Source organism: Staurois parvus, unplaced genomic scaffold, assembly GCF_062004578.1.
Source record: "Staurois parvus isolate SC_StPar_1 unplaced genomic scaffold, SC_StPar_1.0 ptg000087l, whole genome shotgun sequence".
In the NCBI taxonomy this organism is placed as follows: Eukaryota; Metazoa; Chordata; class Amphibia; order Anura; family Ranidae; genus Staurois; species Staurois parvus.
The window spans coordinates 6,271,983-6,291,962 of NW_028317883.1; the positions used below are offsets into that span (position 1 = coordinate 6,271,983).

At 41.9% G+C, this 19,980-nt stretch overlaps 1 protein-coding gene across 7 annotated transcripts in view; it reads left to right on the plus strand.

Moving 5' to 3' along the window:
- CADM1 (cell adhesion molecule 1) overlaps positions 1-19,980 on the plus strand; it is a 535,014-nt gene that overhangs the window by 360,612 nt on the left and 154,422 nt on the right. For all 7 annotated transcript variants that reach the window (XM_089670164.1, XM_089670158.1, XM_089670161.1 and 4 more), the window contains one exon: positions 4,775-4,871. In XM_089670164.1, coding sequence (XP_089526290.1) covers positions 4,775-4,871 — 97 coding nt within the window. The remainder of the gene's footprint in view (positions 1-4,774; positions 4,872-19,980) is intronic.

Consider the following 19,980-nt stretch of genomic DNA (forward strand, 5'->3'; position numbering starts at 1 on the left):
ATTGTAACACAAATCATATTGTGAAGAGGAGAAAAGACACCGCTCTGACCGTCCATGTAATCCTGTGTATGGGGGATGGCCTCACGCCAATGATGGAGCAGTGTCCATTCTTCTCTTCACAATATGATTTGTGTTACAATTGCATACATTGTGTTATTATTTTTATTTTGTTATTATTTTCCCCTTGACAGTGGAGTTGCCCTTTAAGGGGTACAGGGTGAAGCGTTCAGGTACATTGGGTTATCCTGCTGTGGTAAGGGGACTGAACACTGGCAAACAAAGCTAAAAGGAACGTAGTATTACATCCCAGCAAGCCTTGGCTGTTGGGTATTGTGATAGGAAAATGGGCATCTTCTCTAATCTGAGAGAGAAAAAAACTTTTTTTTTCCCTTTAATCAAGATCCCTTTTTTATCTAGCAAGTTTCTTCAGCATCTGCAGAGCCAGAAGAGACTCTGGTACTTCTGAACAAAGCATAAGTTAATTTCAGAGTGCTTTACAGGGCTGTGCTTCACCCGTCTGGTGGAACCTTGTCCCCCTTAGGGGGCATGCAAAGACTAGCAGAAGTGGCATGCTGCCTCTTTATCCAGGAATGTGCACTTTAGGGTGCTGTACAGCTTGTGTACCTGGCATTTTTTTCATGGGCTTTCTGCTGTAACATTTGGATAGCTGGTAGAGGAAAGGGGAGCAGTGCCAAATTCAAATTTCATGCTGGAATGGCTCATTCTGCAGCTGCACAGACTGTATGAACTAATGCTCCTGCACAACTCCCCTACTGGTGGGCTTACTGCACATGTGCACATCGTCTTTCCGGTGTGCGCATATAGCTTGTTACCTTCCTGCAATCTGCTCAGCTCTTGCATAAGATCCTTGATCTCTGGATATTATTGGGCTCCCTATGGCCTTACAGAGAGTGACCTTGGCACAAACTACATTTACATATCCTGCTCCGGCAGTGTTTTTTTGTTTGTTGGGAACTTTCACATTGCTAAAGCCATGGGGACATGTAAGCAATAATAAACCACCAGATCTCATCCAGCACTTTGCATGTCTTTTGTGGGCTGCCACGGAGAACATGAAAGAAGAAACCGGCCACCAATGACATCATTTAAAATGGTGGTGTGGATTTCAATGAGGAGGTGGAAGGGAGTATTAGGATAAGTGAAGATTAAAAAAGAGGCATATAATCTTTATCTTACGAATTTCAATAATGGTGGTGGTTTCATATAAGGAGGAAGAGTGAAGATTCACGTTTGGTGTTTGGATGAGGTTAAACTTTAAAAATTCCTGACTTTTTTGTGTGTTTCTAGGTTGGATGTTTTGTTACATGATTCTGTGGTAGGTTTACAGTGGAAACGTTGTATGAAATAGAGGGTAGTGTGTGAATCTGTAAGCACACCGCTCTGCATTTTCACAGGCCTCAGACAGGTTGTTGTACTAGACAGCTATCAGGATGAAGTGGGAAGCACTAAGAGGCTTTGCCCTTGAAGTCTTATTTCACTGGATTCCAAGTTTAAGACACCTCCATATACCTTAGGCACCTGGCATCCAATGCCTCTGATTTTACCATATTTAAATGGCGTTTAGTGATTTTTATGGATTAATTATTACCTTCACATGTAATCTCTTTGCACCTCTGCTCTATATATATCACACATCACACTTCTGCTAATTTGTGGTGTGCCCCAGCAGTATTATTTATGAATGCGAACATATGTCAAAGCCAATAAGAGCTCCAGTGTGATTCATAACTCTATTTCTTACTTCCCATACTAGTCCCTCGTGTCACTTTTCAGCATGTTTTATTAAGAGCGCTCAATACATCATTATAACTAGCAGTGGCCTGCTGGTGATGATAACTTGGCTGTTTATTTAGCAGCTGCAACCGTTACATATGATAAGTGACCCTAACATACTCTCGTGTAATAACAATCGCTGCCATTTCGTTTTGGCAAAAGGTTTCCTGCAGAATTTACAGACACTGCACTCAGGCATCTGATACATGAGAAACTGAAGTTGTCATTAGTACACAGCAAAATCTTTCAGAACTTGTTTACTTCTGCATGCGTCAAGGAACAGGACCATTATTAGACTCTTTATCAGCCTTTTATACATAATATAACTTTTTTGGATGTATAAAAAATTTGGAAGCATAGCGGAGACATTGGTGGAAGTCGCAGCAGATGATTATTATTTTCATGAATTGATCTGCACATTTGAATTTGTATGTTTTTAGGCTCTTTAAGCTTGTTTGCACTAGGAGGTTTGCGCGCAAGTGTTCACAACACTGTGCACCAGGTGCATATCTACTTAGGGGGAGGTGTTTTGTAGTCCTTGTCACCAATGTTGCTTATTTTTATACAATTTTCATAGTTTAAGGGTATTTGTATACACAAATCACTATACGTAACAATACTTTATTAGAGGTATAACCCCTATAGAAGGAGGTGTATTATAGTACCTATTATTAGGTATGTTCACTTAAAAGTTCACTTTTTTTATTATTCATACACACACAATAGGAAATGGAACACATTAGAACACATATTGATTAGGGAGGTGCATTGTAGTATTTTACAACACTACATTAGCAGCACCTCCAGACTTCTACAATGATAGCACGGCAGAGCAGCACATTTAATTTAAATTTTTTTTAATTAAATTTTTTATATCAATACACATTTATTTGTGGTTCATTGCTAGTAGCAGCCTCAGGATTGCCATTTAAAGCGCTGCACAGGATTTTGCAGATATCAATTTTTGTATGTATGTTAAGGGCCAGTTCAAAATCAGCTAAGTATATTAAAGGAGCATGAAAACAAAAGGTATTCAAAGTCTCACAATTTTTTGTCTTTAAAGGATAAGTTCACTTTGTCAAAAAAATTAAAAATGCACATCTTTTTGCGAGTAAAAAAAGTGTATTTCTTATTTCTTTTCTAAGGAGTCTGCAGAGCATTGCACCTGCAATCAGCAGATCACTGGTGCAATATCAGGCTCTTGCAGACTCCCAGGATAGCTGTCTGCCCATACTTCTTGTCAATACACTACCAGAGCGTTCACCAGTGCCCTTGTAGTTCATAGAGAACTACAAGCTGCCAGCTATTGTAGGCTATTAATTCACAGGAAACTGTGAATGAATGAATGACGGCAGAGCCCCACATGGCTGCACTGCTTTTAAATTGAGACAGTAGGTATGGGGAGAAGATCCCCTGCCCGCTGTCACAGGGAGGGGGGATCGGGGATGTGGGGTGCAAATGCTGGAACATCTTGCATGTTCCACCCTAGAAACGGGTGGAACATGTAACCTGTTCAAAAGGTGAACTTTAAAAATCATCTAGACTCTGATGCCCCCTGCCGAGCAGTAGAGAAGGACCTCTGCTCAGTGTGGAAGCAGTTGTCTCTCTGAAGAGGTCCTACACATTCCTGGATGAAGCAGAACTAGAACTAAAGTCCACAAAACTCTTGCCTAATAGAGAAGTAAAAAAGCTTTGGCTTCTCCTTTAATGATGGTTGGAGAGCTCTAGCTTTGGCTCATAAGAAGACCTGTCAGATCTGTGCAAAGAGACCACTGCTTCCACACAGATGGCACAACTCTTTCTCCACAGCATGACAAATGACAAGCTTTTGATGCACCTATAATGCATTTAGCTGATTTACACTAAAATTGAGCTTTCGGCATTAGGAGCAATCTATTGCAGGGAGAAAAACAAGTGCAAGAATATTTCTTTCAGTCGTTTCCTGCTTCATGTGACATAATCATTAAAAATGGACTACATGTTTGTTGTGTGTGTGCGCTCAAGTCCATCTATACTGGTGGTGTAGTTGTGGACAGTCTTCCCCTTAACTACAGCACGGAGGACCTTTGAGACCGTACATTACAAAATTGCAGTGCCCGGGCACGCAGTTGTGCTACTTTCTATAATACTGTAGAGTTGAAGATTTAGCGAAGGAGCGTTAAACTTTTTGGCCCTGTCTCCTTACGTCTGATGGTCATGGTGGAAAGTGTGTTTCTAAAGAACTTGGTTTATCGTAACACACCTTTTTGTGTGTCATATTTTGTAGCATAAACTTCCTTTAGGGCCCTTAGCATTCAGTCACATGGCATCTCAGAGCCACAAAGAATGTCAGTGGTGAAGCTATTTTTTCTGCTCGGATCACAGGTCTTTGCAGGGAACTGGTAGCTAGATAATTCCTATCTGTCCCTGATTGTGGGTTATGCTCTGACAGATGTCCAAATGCCAAAGTATCTCTACTCAGGGCCACTAGCCCAACATATCCTCTTAGTACTATCCTGGGAGGCAAATGTTCCCCCAGCCCAATCCTTCCTTGTATCAGTCTTTTATAATCCCCTGTACAGCAACTCTCAAATTGGATGAAGCAAAGGCAGTGCTTAGGGCCTGTTGGGTGTCCAGTTTTACATGTGCAAGGAACACGCTGAGAGGAGGTGAGGGCAGAGAAGTGACATGATCAGTCTACTACTTCTTTCTTATTGTCCTATCACAGGCTGGGGGTAGGTAGATGACCTATAAGTGTGTTTCTTACCTGTTGAAAAAGAAAATTCATGTCAACAGTCCTTTTTATCAGAGAACAGGATGGACAAACACATCGTTTGGCAGGTAAAACCGCTTCCATTTATGTCTTTCACTGGTGTACTTTTTGGTTTGCCTGACAATCGGCTTTAAGTTTGATAACAAAATATGTCTTGCAGCTTGATTTATCCATAATTATTGAGACTAGAAAATGAAGTCATAATTTTGCCTTTTTATTTTGCTGCAGATAAACCAGTGGTGATGGTGTCAGTGAATTATCCACAGGGTCTGACAAGGGAAGGAGAAGCTCTGGAATTGATCTGCAGAGCCATTGGTAAACCCAGGTAAATTGTGAATAATATGCTGTGACTGTGGTTTCTGGGGCTCGTTTACACCATCTTTGTTGACCCCTAAGATTAAGCCCCGGTAGGTGGGCTGAAACATATCGGGGGGGCATAACCCGAGGAGCGGCGTTGACTGAATGTTTCACATGTATACGTCCATACTAGGATCGACTAAGGCGAACGGTGATTTCAAGCTAACATGTCTGTAGACCTGGTCAAGCTAATGTAGGCTTAACATTTTTTTGTGTGTCCTGTTCACACCATAATAATGCATCAAGGCGTGGTGCACTGCTTAAAAATGTAATATGGGTGCTTTTTTAAGCAATGCAGCGAATGGCATCGCATGACACAGCAACCCACCATGCTGCAAGTCATGGACTTGAATGGAATGTCATTTCATGGTACATCAGTGAGGTTAGGTAAAAACAAAAAATGTAAACCGTGCAATGCTTTGCACCATGCATACGGCCACTATACAATGCACACCATCCTGCAATACATTCTTAGACTATGACACAGTGTTGCAACCTTCCTGCTGGCATGGAGTGAGACAAACAAAGGCCATTAGAATCCTCTACATCTGTGGTGTTTGTGTTATCCGTGTAACAAGCTTGGTGGAAGCATACACTGATCAGCCATAACATTATGACCACCCACCTAATATTGAGTAGGTGCCCCTTTTGCCACCAAACCAGCCCTGACCTATTGAGGCATTGACTCCACTAGACCTGTGAAGGTGTACTGTGGTATCTGGCATCAAGTCATAAGTAGCTGATCCTTTTACTCCTCCACAGGCTTGCCTTCTTCCCATAGTTCATCCTGGTGCCATCTCTTCTCTAGGTAAGCTCACACACCCAGCCATCCACAGAAAATATGATTTATCAGACCAGGCCACCTTCATCCATTGCTCTGTGGTCCAGTTCTGATGCTTACGTGTCCACTGTGGGCATTTTTGGCTGTGGACAGGGGTCATCGTGGGCACCTTGACCAGCCTGTGTTGTGCAGCACCATACACAGCAAATTGCTATGCATTGTGTGTTCTGATGCCTTTGTATAGAAACCGGCATTACCTTTTTCACAAATTTGAGCTACAGTATCTCTTCTATTGGATTGGACTACAAGGGCCAGCCTTCACTCCCCACATACATCAATAAGCCTTGGCCGCCCATGACCCTTTAGCTGGTTTTACTTCCACTTTTAGTAGGTCCAGAGCACTGCAGACTAAGAACACCCCACAAGAGCTGAAGTTTTTGAGATGATCTAACTTAGTCGTCTAGCAATTACAATTTGGCTCTTGTCAAAGTTGCTCAGATTCTTACTCCTGACCATTTTTTCTCCTTTCAACACATCAACTTCGGGGACAACACGTTTACTTGCTACCTTATGTATCTCACCCACTTTCAGATTCCATTGTAAACAGATAATCAATGTTATTCACTTTACCTGTCAGTGGTCATAATGTTATGGCTGATTGGTGTACGTCAGCAGGGCACTGAGCACCAGGTGATAAGATACAGGTCAGTAGCATTACTCGCTTTCATTAGCAGCCTTCTATGACATACAGATTTGTATTGTTGTTTGTCCTGTTTATAAGCACTGGGAAAGCTGCAACATGTACATATAAATCACAGTTCTATTTGTACCTGGAATTGACCGCTTTTGTCATAATAAAATGGAAAGGAGAAGCTGGCCATTATGGGAAATGTTTTTCTATTTCGGACGCTTATACAGCAGCCCAATAGCTGGTCTCATAATTATTCCAATGACAGTTCTCAGTGAAGGACAGAAACCAGAATTTAAGTCCATTTATATTAGGTGAACAAAGAATTCAACGATATGTAACAGGCAATGTCAGTTTGATTTTGTGGTGGCATTCATTTATAGAATGGTGGTATTCTTCACTGAAAGGCTCTCATTACATGCACTGTCAAGCAAAATGAGGTATCATCCCTGTGTGTGATTGGCCATGTTTCTTGTGAATAAGCAGTTGGTTGTGATTTGTGTATGTGTGATTGGGTTAACTTTTAGTCTTACGTTTGGACTCTCTACTGATTGTTAAAGCTGCACACATCACAGTTTACTGGTAAATGGTAATGAGTGTGCAGCTCTATGGTGCCAGGTCTCAAGGTGCACATAGACCTCAGAGAAAGGTCAGACATTGAAGGTATGATTTGCACATCAGAAAATGTCTGTATTCAGCAGCTTTAGCACTCATTATGCAATATATCTACATTACCAAATGCTTTCATGTTTAACCCCTTCACCACCAAGGTCAAAACAAACCTTGGTGCCCAGACCCAATTTTACAACTAACTTTGACATGTGTTAGTAGAACTGTACATATCGCAACCACTGTACTTTATGTATCCAGGTGGATTATACCTTGTTTTTTGTTTTTGTTTTTTTTTCCAAGACAAATCGAGCTTCATTTGGTGGGAAATTGTAATAGATATCTTCTGATTTTGTTTTATTATGACATGAAAACTTGCCCAAAATGGTTATATTATTAAAAAAATGTATATACCACACGTGCGTTTTTTGTTCTTTGTACCTGTAGCAGGGTAACCGTATAATACATTTTTTTATTATTCATTTGACCTCCTAAACATACTGACACGAACACTCGAATTGACACTGAGTATAAAACCTTTTTTTCCTACCTAAAACACAATGATCTTAACCTAGCTCCTAAGACATGAACTTTCACTAAACTAGATTAAGCCTGATATACTTATGTTTTTTTTTTTCCTTTTGAGACTTCTCATCTAAGGAGGAGGAAAAGTTGCAATTAATCTTTTCCTCTTTACAGAGGAGAAACAGAACGGGGTTGGGTAATCACATAATATTGATGACTCTGATTGGCTACTCCCAACAATCACAGTGATCACATGATCAGGATCTGGTTCTCCCGGCTTCTGAACGTTTCTACAAGACCCGGGGCTGTCACTGACAGCTTAGTCTCAGTGCTGGGAGCGTGCAATTTTGCGCACTTCCAGCACAAACACAGGAACACATACAGTATATACACACCACCCAGGTACAAAGCACACTTCCTGTATGCTGCATATATGTGTTATGCAGCTGTAAAGAGGTCTGCTGGTGCCCATAAATATTAAGGGATAAGTTCACCTTTTGAAACATGTTACATGTTCTACCTGTATTTAGGATAGAACATGTGACATGTTCCAGCTCCTGCTGCATTTCCCCCCCTGATTTCCCCCCCTCAGTGTGACAGCGGGTGGGGAATCTTTTCCCCGCAACTACTGTCACAGTTTAAAAATGGCACAGCCATGCGGAACTCCGCCCACACAGCCACATCATTCAGTCAACATTTCCTGTGAATGAATTGACTACAAGTACCGTCAGCTACTACAGCAGATGGCTTGTGGTTCTGAATGAACTGTTAGGGCGCTGGTGAGGGTAAGATTGTTTCGGTGATGATCACTTTGAGGAAATAGGTTTACCATCCACAGAAATTGTATATCCAAGACCGATATCCCACGTTAATGCATCATAAAAGATGTGTTCACATTAAAGTCCACATACTGTATATGTCCTGAATGGTCTTATTCTCATAAGTAAAAAATCAAATAGTTGGATCAGTTAGGGTGAACAAACACCTCCTCCATAAAGTATTTGTTTTCCTTTATATTATTATTATACAGGATTTATATAGCGCCAACAGTTTGCGCAGCGCTTTACAAAATAAAGGTAGACATTGCAGTTACAATACAATTTGATACAAGAGGAAACAGAAGGCCCTGCTCGTAAGAGCTTACAATCTAAGATTTATATTTAGGTTTCCATCAGTAGTGGAATGTTGTCATAGATCTGAGCATAAATATATTTATAATTGTAAGGCATTAATTATTTCAGGTACTTATATAGCTCCATCAATTTACGCAGCACTTTATATATATATATTATACATTCACATCAGTCCCTAACCCTCAAGGGGCGTACAATCTAAGGCATATACTGTATATCCCCATGTTCACCATATAGTTGGTTAAATTCAGATATTTGAACCATTTGATATTTAGTGCAGAATCTTCAAACATCCATCAACCATCAGCAGTTTGAAAGATAAGTCCTTAAAGTGTAGATTGACACATTGTACATTAAGAGTGTAACATGAGACATGGTCACAGCCTGCAGCCATCCACCCTCAACCCCTCTTCCTCCTTCCAGAATCCAGGGGTTCTCCTCCCCGCTGGCTCCTGTCATTATTTGAATTTGGTGCGGCTGTGCGTAGCTTTGCCCCTTGCCCATCCATATTGTCTCATTAACAAGAATCAGTGAATGGAAAGAAAAAAAAAAAACAATTCTTATCCATCACAATGACTTGTAGTTCTCAACGACGTAGGACGTGGTGTCACCGCACTTGTAGTCCATTGATACTTCCTCAAGCTTCATAATAGAAGGTCTATACCAGGGGTCCTCAAACTATGGCCCGCGGGCCACATGCGGCCCGCCGAGCACATTCATCTGGCCCGCCGGCAGGGGACACTAAGTACAGGGGCGGGCAGGGGGCTGCTGTCTCTTACCTGGCTCCGGTCCCAGTCCCACGACGATCCAGTCCAGGATTTGCAGCTCCTTCACTCCAGCCGCTCCCTCACCCGATGTCCGCGCTGCCGCTCGGCTCCGCCTCCTCACCGGTGATTGGGCGCCAGTACTGTAGCTCAGGAAATCACCGGTGAGGAGGCGGAGCCGAGCGGCCCCACGAAAATCAAGGGAGGGAAAGGCCAAGGTGAAGGAAGGAGGACAGCTGACCGCCCAGTAAGTGTGCCGTGCAGATGGTACTGCTGCAACCAGGTATGCTGGCTGCAGCAGCACCATGCTGGAATAGGGGTCGGCTAGTTAAGTGTCATTGCTGTCAGTGGGAGGAATAGTGCCCATCATTGGTGTCACTGATAATAATGATGGGGCACTATTCCCCCCACTGGCACCAACGATGGGGCACTATTCCTCCCCCCACTGGCACCAACGATGGGGCACTATTCCCCCCCCACTGGCACCAACGATGGGGCAATATTCCACCCCCCCCCCCACTGGCACCAACGATGGGGCACTATTCCACCCCCCCACTGGCACCAACGATGGGGCACTATTCCACCCCCCCCACTGGCACCAACAATGGGGCACTATTCCACCCCCCCCCCCCCCCACTGGCACCAACGACGTACTATTCCTCTGACTGACACCAATGATGGGGCACTATTCCTCCCACTGATACCAATGATGGGGCACTATTCCTCCCACTGATACCAATGATGGAGCACTATTCCTCCCACTGCCACCAATGATGGGGCACGATTCCTCCCACTGACACCAATGATGTGGCACTATTCCTCCCACTGACACCAGTGATGGGGCACTATTCCTCCCACTGATACCAACGATGGGACACTATTCCTCCAACTGACACCAATGATGTGGCACTATTCCTCCCACTGACACCAGTGATGGGGAACTATTCCTCCCACTGATACCAACGATGGGACACTATTCCTCCCACTGACACCAATGATGTGGCACTATTCCTCCCACTGACACCAATGATGTGGCACTATTCCTCCCACTGACACCAGTGATGGGGAACTATTCCTCCCACTGATACCAACGATGGGACACTATTCCTCCCACTGACACCAATGATGGGACACTATTCCTCCCACTGACACCAATGATGGGACACTATTCCTCCCACTGACACCAATGATGGGGCACTATTCCTCCCACTGACACCAATGATGGGGCACTATTCCTCCCACTGACACCAATGATGGGACACTATTTCGCTCCATAAGACACACTTGGGGGGGAAATGTCTGTGCGTCTTATAGAGCGTCCGGCCCAGTATTCCCACCGCCGTTGTATGTCCGCAGTCTCTGAACAAATGCGGACACAGTACAGGAGATGACCATTGTTTTTTTTTTTAAACTATAGTCCGGCCCTCCAACGGTCTGAGGGACAGTGAACTGGCCCCCTGTTTAAAAAGTTTGAGGACCCCTGGTCTATACCTTACTACAGACCTGCAGCTGCAGGAGCCAGAGCAGTGCACCTATGATCCACTGATCACGGTTGCAATGTTTTGCAAGCTTCAATGCAAAAAAAAATAAATGCACTTTTTTTTTTTTTCCAATTAATCTGGGTGCATTGATTTTTTTTTTCTTTGGACTATACCTCTAAGTCTGCCAGATAAAGCACCAGTTATTTTATGGCTGTGCCAAGCTTTATCTGACTCTTTCAATGTGGCTGATCAGACAGATGAGGAGCAGCCCCTGTCCCTAAGTTACATAAACTTGTAAGGTTGGAGCCATTTATAGAGCCCTGTGCATGACTCCGCAGACAGCTTGCCGAGACGGAGGCCAGATCGTGCCTGCACAGATGACCACTTCTGAAGTCTAAGGGCAGATTTAAGGTGACAGTATAATTTTAAGAACGATTTAATTAACGTAAGTGTTCATTGTTATTGAATATTTTATGCTTCCAGTGAATGATCTCTCTCTTTCTACTGTGCTGCGTCATAACCTCTGCCAAGCTGGATAAAAGAGACATGCTGGGGTCCAGCAGTGCTGAAGCTGTTGGAGCCAGGATGATTAGATATTATCGTCAATCGCTTTTTTAGTGAGAGATCTGACAGTCTATGGCCAGCCTTGGAGAGCACATATGGCTGCCTCCATCTGTATATATGAAAGTTTTACCCTTTATTATTCATTTGTTAGAAACTGCATATTGATCTGCACTGGGAGCTCAAAAAACTAACCTAACTGGCCATCAAATGGTCTTTTGTCAGGAGGTGCTAGTAACTTCTAAAGTCTGGGCTTATAAGACATTATCAGTGGCATGTTAACTTCCCTGCTGTGTATATAACAATAGAAAGTATATCCTTTACTGGAGCATGTTGTGACAAAGTCCATACAGCCAGATTCTCAGCCATGCTCTCATCTCTCCACAAAGCAGATGGCAGTAGAGGAGAAGGCAGGCAGACGGGCGCCTCGTTTTACTGCGTGCTCTCCACAGGTTTTCTACCTTAGTATGAAACTCCAGGCTGATCAAAAAAAAAAAAAGACTGATTAATGTGGCTCTGTATTAACTGATACTTTCATATGTATATATGAGGATAGCTTACAGCTGAATTCAACTTGGTCTATCAGCCTTGTGCAGTCCCTGTATAGTATTACTCAGTGTGGGACTGGAGGGGTTCACAGAGTCAATCAGCTGTCCTGACGTACAAAAGAGCTTGCTGAATGGAGTAGAGAGCAGAGTGCCGGAGACAAACTCATTAGTCTGCTGCTTCTATTTTTTTCTCTCTGCCTGGAGTTAACCTTTAACTAAAATGTGCATAGACTTAGGCCTGTTTCTCATGTACCTTGTGGGAACGTTTATGAAACTTTTAGCAAGCTTTTGCCAAGCTTCAAGCTGTTTTCTTGAAACCTTTAAAACCGATATCAAACTCAAAATCAAAAATTATAACATACAGTGCCTTGAAAAAGTATTCATAACCCTTGAAATTTTCCACATTTTGTCATGTTACAACAAAAAACGTAAATTTATTTTATTGGGATTTTATGTGATAGACCAACACAAAGTGGCACATAATTTGGAAGTGGAAGGAGAATGATAAATGGTCACAATTTTCAGATATTATTTTTTACAAATTAATATCTGAAAATTGTGACGTGCATTTGTTTTCAGCCCCCTTTACTCTGATACCCCTAACTAAAATCTAGTGGAACCAATTGCCTTCCAATCATATGGCACAACTGCAAACCTACCAAGACATGGCCTTCCACCTAAACTGACAGGCCGGGCAAGGAGAGCATTAATCCGAGAAGCAGCCAATAGGCCCATGGTAACTCTGGAGGAGCTGCAGAGATCCACAGCTCAGGGGAGAGAATCTGTCCACAGGACAACTATTAGTCGTGCACTCCACAAATCTGGCCTTTATGGAAGAGTGGCAAGAAGAAAGCCATTGTTGAAAGAAAGCCATAAGAAGTCCCGTTTGCAGTTTGAAGATGCCGTGTAGGGGACACAGCAAACATGTGGAAGAAGGTGCTCTGGTCAGATGAGACCAAAATGGAACTTTTTGGCCTAAAATATCCCTCTTGTATTGTTGCTGTATTGTCTTCGTTATATTGTAAAGCGCTGAGCAAACTGTTGGCGCTATGTAAATCCTGTATAATAATAGCAAAACTGTGTGTGGTGGAAAACTAACACTGCACATCACACTGAACACACCATACGCACTTTGAAACATGTTGGTGGCAACATCACGTTGTGGGGATGCTTTTCTTCAGCAGGGACAGGGAAGCTGGTCAAAGTTGATGGGAAGATGGATGGAGCCAAATACAGGGCAATCTTAGAAGAAAACCTATTAGAATCTGCAAAAGACTTGAGACTGGGGTGGAGGTTCAGCTTCCAGGACAACGACCCCAAACATACAGCCAGAGCTACAATGGAATGGTTTAGCTCAAAGCATATTTATGTGTTAGAATGTCCCAGTAATAGTCCAGACCTAAATCCAATTGAGAATATGTGGCAAGACTTGAAAACTGCTGTTCACAGACACCCTCATTCCAATCTGACAGAGCTTGAGCTATTTTGCAAAGAAGAATGGGCAAAAATGTCCCTCTCTAGATGTGCAAAGCTGGTAGAGACATCCCCAAAAAGCTGTATTTGCAGCAAAAGGTGGTTCTGCAAAGTATTGACTCGGGGGGGCTGAATGCAAATGCACACCACACTTTTCACGTATTTATTTGTAAAACATTTTGAAAACCATTTATCATTTTCCTTCCACTTCACAATTGTGTACCACTTTGTTTTGGTCTATCACATAAAATCCCAAGAAAATACATTTACGTTTTGGTTGTAACTTGACAAAATGTGGAAAATTTCAAGGGGTATGAATACTTTTTTCATGTTGTGGTTGCATCAGTTTTCTTTTCTTTGGCTTTTCTTCCTCTGTCTTCACCTGGTGATCAGGCAGTAATACACCTCCTGTATTAGTGAGACACAACTCTGGAGCAATTAGCACAGAAGGCACAGCTGACGGCACCCTTGTCAGTTTGGGGGGAGGGGAGTGTTAAATGTATTAGCAGATTTTAGTATACTACAAAATTGAAACCAAACTCCAGCTCATACTTTATAATCAGTTACAGCAAACGGCTTTTTTTTTTTTTTTCTTTTGGTTTAAAGGTTTTACATGCATAAATAAAAGCTGATAAATTTGATCACCTCTGCCAATGGTAATAGGATTGTCGCATCCATGTAAACTGATACATTTTGCTGGAGAGCTTGACTTTCTGCAAAACAAACTTGTTGGTTGGATCGCCAGATGAAAATAGAAGCAAGAAATCCTAAAAAAACCAGAAATTAATGCAGCCATCACATCCAAGAATTGATAAGCTGCAGTATAATAAATGTTTGCTTTTGGGTTTAATACTGCTTTAAAGCACCCTTCAGCCCCTGTTTGGAAATGTTATACACAGATCCCAATGGGAGTGCTCATTGTCACTTTATACAAGCTAGCAGCAGGATTTCAACAAGCTACAAGTAGTCACTGGGACCAGATTAACAATACTTGTTGCACCACTCAAAGCAAGAGAGAGCATGGGTCCACAAGAAAGCAAGGTGCTGGCCTAGCCATATACTGATCCTGAAAGTAAACCATGCACGTGTATGAGGATTGCTGCACTATCCAACCAACTTGAGCAGTGAAAAGATAAGGAACGGCATCAACCTACATGTCTCTGCTAAACCACACCCCCTGACACCCCCCCCCCTTAGTTATAGGAACCCTATGGCTAAACCCTGAATGCGTCAGAGGTGTGGTTTACAGGAGACATGTAGGCTGAAGAACTCCTTATCATTTGAATGCATGAGCTGGTTAGACAAAGTGGTGATCCTCATACACTTGCAAGATTCAAGTAGCGATGAAGCCTGCTAGCAGCTTGTTTTATGTAGCAATCAGCATTCCCATTATTATCTGTGTTGGAAATGAATGGTACTTAAAAGCTTTATCAATGTTTGCTGAAAGCTCTGCAAATGCTTTGTAAAAGCTTTCTGTTCACACTGCTCTTGTACAACTAAAGCCCATGTGAATCAGGCCTTATTCAGTAAAGGTGGCCACGCATGGCAATGGGAATGCTTTATATAACTATTGTTTTCATGGATGAATCCTATTTTTTCAAAATCAAGTGTACAAATAACAAACAGTTGTCTTTATGTAAAAGCAATGATGTGTCCTATCATAAAATATAATTAAAGTGATTTCACTTTGTAAAACAACCCATTCAGTTTAAAATAGAAATGAAATGCAAAACAGTTGTGTATAGATATAAAAAACATTATATACCCATTTTTTTTATAAGTGATCACATACCCTCTGTTCTCAGCTGCCTAAGAGCTAGGGGAGGAGAGACAGCAACACAATGATCTTCCCAGTGAATGACTGTGCACTGGGGGTGTCAGAAGTCTGACCATTGAAGGAGAGCATACGGAGTTCCCAGCACAGCTAGAGAACTGGCCATGCTGTGCTTTCATGCCTTGTGTGGTCAGTTTTTAATAGGAAAGCAGAGGGACTGGCAGGAACACCCGGGATTTCACACATAGGAAGCAATACAAAGAGAACAGGATACTTTTTCGTATAAGTACATGGTACAGCAGGCACATATCAGTAGTATGAAATGTTGAGTTTACATATTCTTTAAATTTAACCAGAACTGTCTCTTTCCTTGTATCAAATGATTGTTTTCCAGTATTTTTTTTTTTTGTAAGATGGAGTATGTAATCTATGTCATCAATTGACTACTGTTGGGGAAAAAAACAGGGGCAGTGATCTCTACCAATCAGAAATGATCATTCATTGCACTGATTGTAGTAAATTGAAAGCTAATTGGATTACTGCTACTTGCACCTCATTATCATGATATAGTCTCATGAATCTATCAGTTCTGACATGATGTGTTTATATGTCTGCCATCATATCGGAAAGAATAAGCTGCACCTCCAGTGTTCAATATGTTGTGGGATGTGCAGAAGAGGCCAATGTATCCTTGTTTTTCCAGCTGTAAATATATAAAAGTTACTTCTCTTTATGTCTGGAGGGGTCATTTCTCTTATTATATTTTTGATCGAATTGTTCTATTTCCATCCATAAGATGCACAAAAAAGAGAAGAAAACCTTATCAAATATCTCTTTTGTTTGGTAGAAACAGATAAAACCCCCACCCTTGGCATGACTATCATGCTTTGATTCTCAGATAAGATACTAATTATAGATAGGTGAATAAAATGTGCATTTGGCGATAAATGTGTTGGGGTGCATCAAATAAAATCCAGCCTGGTTTCCCTGTACAAAAAAAAGGATTGAAGAAGAAATTATAGGGCACAGTTTATGCTCAGTCTTTTTCCAAATCAGATTGCCCAGCTGGAGATCTGGATGTTGCCCGTCACTTCTGTAGGGATGTCAAGCTTGGATGTAAAGGCCAGTGTCTATTAATAGCTTTTACTCTACACTACATTTTATTGCCTTTTAAACGGAGGTCTGTAGATTATAAGGAGAAGATTTTCAACGTTTTCATATTTAGAAAATAGGGCTTGTGTAATAAAGCAGTGTAAAGGACTGTCATTCATAGCATTGTACATTAACACTGAGAAAAGTACATGCAAACCAAATCTTTACAATCTCTGACATAGCAATGTCATTTCAGAAGAAATGTTCAAGCTTTTAAAGTGCAGTTTTGAGTATAATAATACCCTTAGATCCTGCCATAAAGGACCTCTAGACCAGCCTGCCCAGGCATCCTGGGGTGCCTTGAGGTTTCTTCAGGGGTGCCTTGGCAAAATATCTAACAATTGCCCAAAACTTGTATACAAGCCAGTGGGTGGAACAAGCCTGATGTTTAGTTACACAAAGCCATGGGTTTTCATTGTGCACTTTTAGGACCTTCTAGTCACCGGCATCCTGACAACCAATGACATCATCAGTTGATGAGGATGTTGGTTGTCTGCACAGCATCCTTGTTTGCCCCTCCCCTGCCCCTCTGTCAGCGCTGGGGTCACATTAGCTCAGTGATGGAGAAAAACTGAGGAAGAGAAACACTGGAATACTAGTCAGTACCAGTGTGCAAAAGTGTATTTTCTTTAGAAGAATAAATCACCTCTAACATTTGGGGTCCTATGTGTGTGGATGTTGATGCATTTTATAGAACTATTAGAATAGTTTTTTCTTTTTCACATTTTAGCATGGGGTGCATCAGGACTATCCATAATTTTAAAGTGTGCCTTGACTGAAAAAAGGTTGAGAAACACTGCTCTAGACATTCCTGGTATAGGGTGACAATGCCTGTTCTATCTCTTAGTTGCTCTCTTGCCTTACGCTGTTGCACAAGCATCCAATGATGACCCTAAAGCAGCTCATATATTATGCAATTTTCTTTCCTTCTGCCATGGGTGAAAGTCCTTCCTGCAGCAGTACTGTAGGAGCCTTCTTGGCCGGCAGAACACAATAATCACTGCTGGGAGCTATAGCCACTGGAAGTAATCCGGTGAAAAAAAAAACCTGACGAGCTGGATGTACTGAAGTTGACTGATGGGTCAGCATTAGGACAACCAGCCTGCCCATAGGTGGATAGAATCTCTGCCGGTCCCTGCTGAACTGGACAAGATTTGATCCATCTATGGCCAGCTTACATGTGTTCATTGTGCAGCGTGTTCTGCTATTGGGAAGCTAAACCTAAGCAATGCCTTGCAGCCATTACTGTAGTGCATATCTGTAGACAAGAAGTGGCTGCAAATATGATAAAAAATGGCTTTGTTGTTGTCACATTGAGTTTGGTTTACTAAAACTGGAGAGTAGAAAATTTGGTGCAGCTCTTCATGGTAGCCAATCAGTTTCTAACTTCCGCTTGTTCAATGAAGCTTTGACAATAAAACATGGAAGCTGATTGGTTTCTGTGCAGAGCTGCACCAGATTTTGCACTCTCCAGTTTACACCCTGTTCCAAATTATTATGCAAATGAAATTTTTTCCTCATTTACCTAAATAATTGATGTAAATAACAGTCAGCATAATTCTCATGTTATCAACTATTAAGAGTACAATTCAAATTTTATTGAACAAACCTCCTAATGATAACAGGATTTTTTTTTAAACATAAAAACTTACAATGCACTGTTCCAAATTATTACGCACAGTAAGTTTCAAAACACTTTATAGGTTGTAAAGAACTGAAAATTGTCATTTGTTGTGTTTGCAGCATATTTACTGAAATCAAAAGCTATTTCAATCAAACTTTTAACAACATTTTAACTTTTTAAACATTTTAACAGGTCACGTTACATTGTAACATAGGACCCCTTATTTGATAGCAGCTTCACAAGTCTTGCATCCATTGAACTTGTGAGTTTTTGGACAGTTTCTGCTTGAATTTGTTTGCAAGATGTCAGAATAGCCTCCCAGAGCTGCTGTTTGGATATAAACTGCCTCCCACTCTCATAGATCTTTTGCTTGAGGATGCTCCAAAGGTTCTAGGATTGAGGTCAGGGGAGGATGGAGGCCACACCATGACTTTTTCTCCTTTTATCCCCATAGCAGCCATTGATGCAGAGGTATTCTTTGCAGCATGAGATGGTGCATTGTCATGCATGAAGATAATTTTTTTACGGAAAGCATAGTTCTTCCTTCTGTACCAGGGAAGAAAGTGGTAAGTCATAAACTCCACATACTTTGCAGAGGTCATCTTTACACCTTTGGGGACCCTAAAGGGGCCGACCAGCTCTGTTCCCATAATTCCGGCCCAAAACATGACTCCACCACCGCCTTGCTGATGTCGCAGCCTTGTTGGAACAGGGTGGCCGTCCACCAACCATCCACTACTCCATCCATCTGGACCATCCAGGGTTGCACGGCACTCATCAGTGAACAGGACTGTTTGCAAATTAGTATTCATGTATTTTTCTGCCCAATGAAGCCGTTTCTGCTTGTGAGAATTGATTAGTGGTGGCCGAATAGAAGGTTTATGCACAGTTGCAAGACTCTGGAGGACTCTACACCTTGATCTCCGTGGGACTCCAGAGGCACCAGCAGCTTCAAATATCTGTTTGCTGCTATGTTATGGTATTTTAGCAGCTGCTCTCTTGATCTGATGCATGGATCTGGCAGAAATCTTCCTCAATGTGCCTTTATCTGCACAAACCCGTCTGTGCTCTGAATCAGCCACAAATCTCTTAATAGTGCGATGATCACGCTTACATTTTTGTGAAATATCTAATGTTTTCATACCTCGTCCAAGGCACTGAACTATTGCACTCTTTTCGGCAGCAGAGAGATCCTTTTTCTTCCCCATATTGCTTGAAAATGGTGCTCTGCTTAATAATGTGGAACAACCTCCTTTAGTAGTTTTTCCTTAAATTGGGCTCACCTACCAATCTAATTATCACAGGTGCCCGAGATTGTTTTCAGTGATCAAAAGAGCCCTGACACACAATGCCATCCATGAGTTAAACTGAAAAACAAAATATTTCATCTTTGGGACACTTAAATAGAATTTGCATAATAATTTGGAACAGGGTTTAGTAAACCAACCCCAAATAATTGTAAACCTCAGACATGAAATATGAACAAAGCATATCCCTCTATAGTGTGTACTTGTCTCAATTAAGAACATTAAATGTAATTTCTGTGCTCTGATTTGTTCCTTTACTATCAGCATGCATCACTTCTGACAGGTTTTCCTGACGCCAAGAAAAAATGGTGACAGGAGAGGGACCTCCTGCGGATTGACAGCTGTTCCTGTGAGCTGTGTGGAGGGGGATGTGTCTCTTCCATCCAATCAACTCTCAGAACTCTCCTCACTGAGCTCTGAAGAGTGTAACTTCAGCTCTCCACCCCTTTTTTCTGAACTTTCAGACAAGCTTTATACATTCAGTACTTTGAATGGATATAGAGAAAACTGAAGATTGACAGGTACAATTTATGTAGGATTTGTTTAATCTCTGTGTATCACCTGAGGCAAGTCACTTCAATGGGTATATATAAGGGTTTCCAACCACTTTTAATGGTGGTATTAAATGTCTCGAAGTTTGGGTGGTTCCTGCTGAAT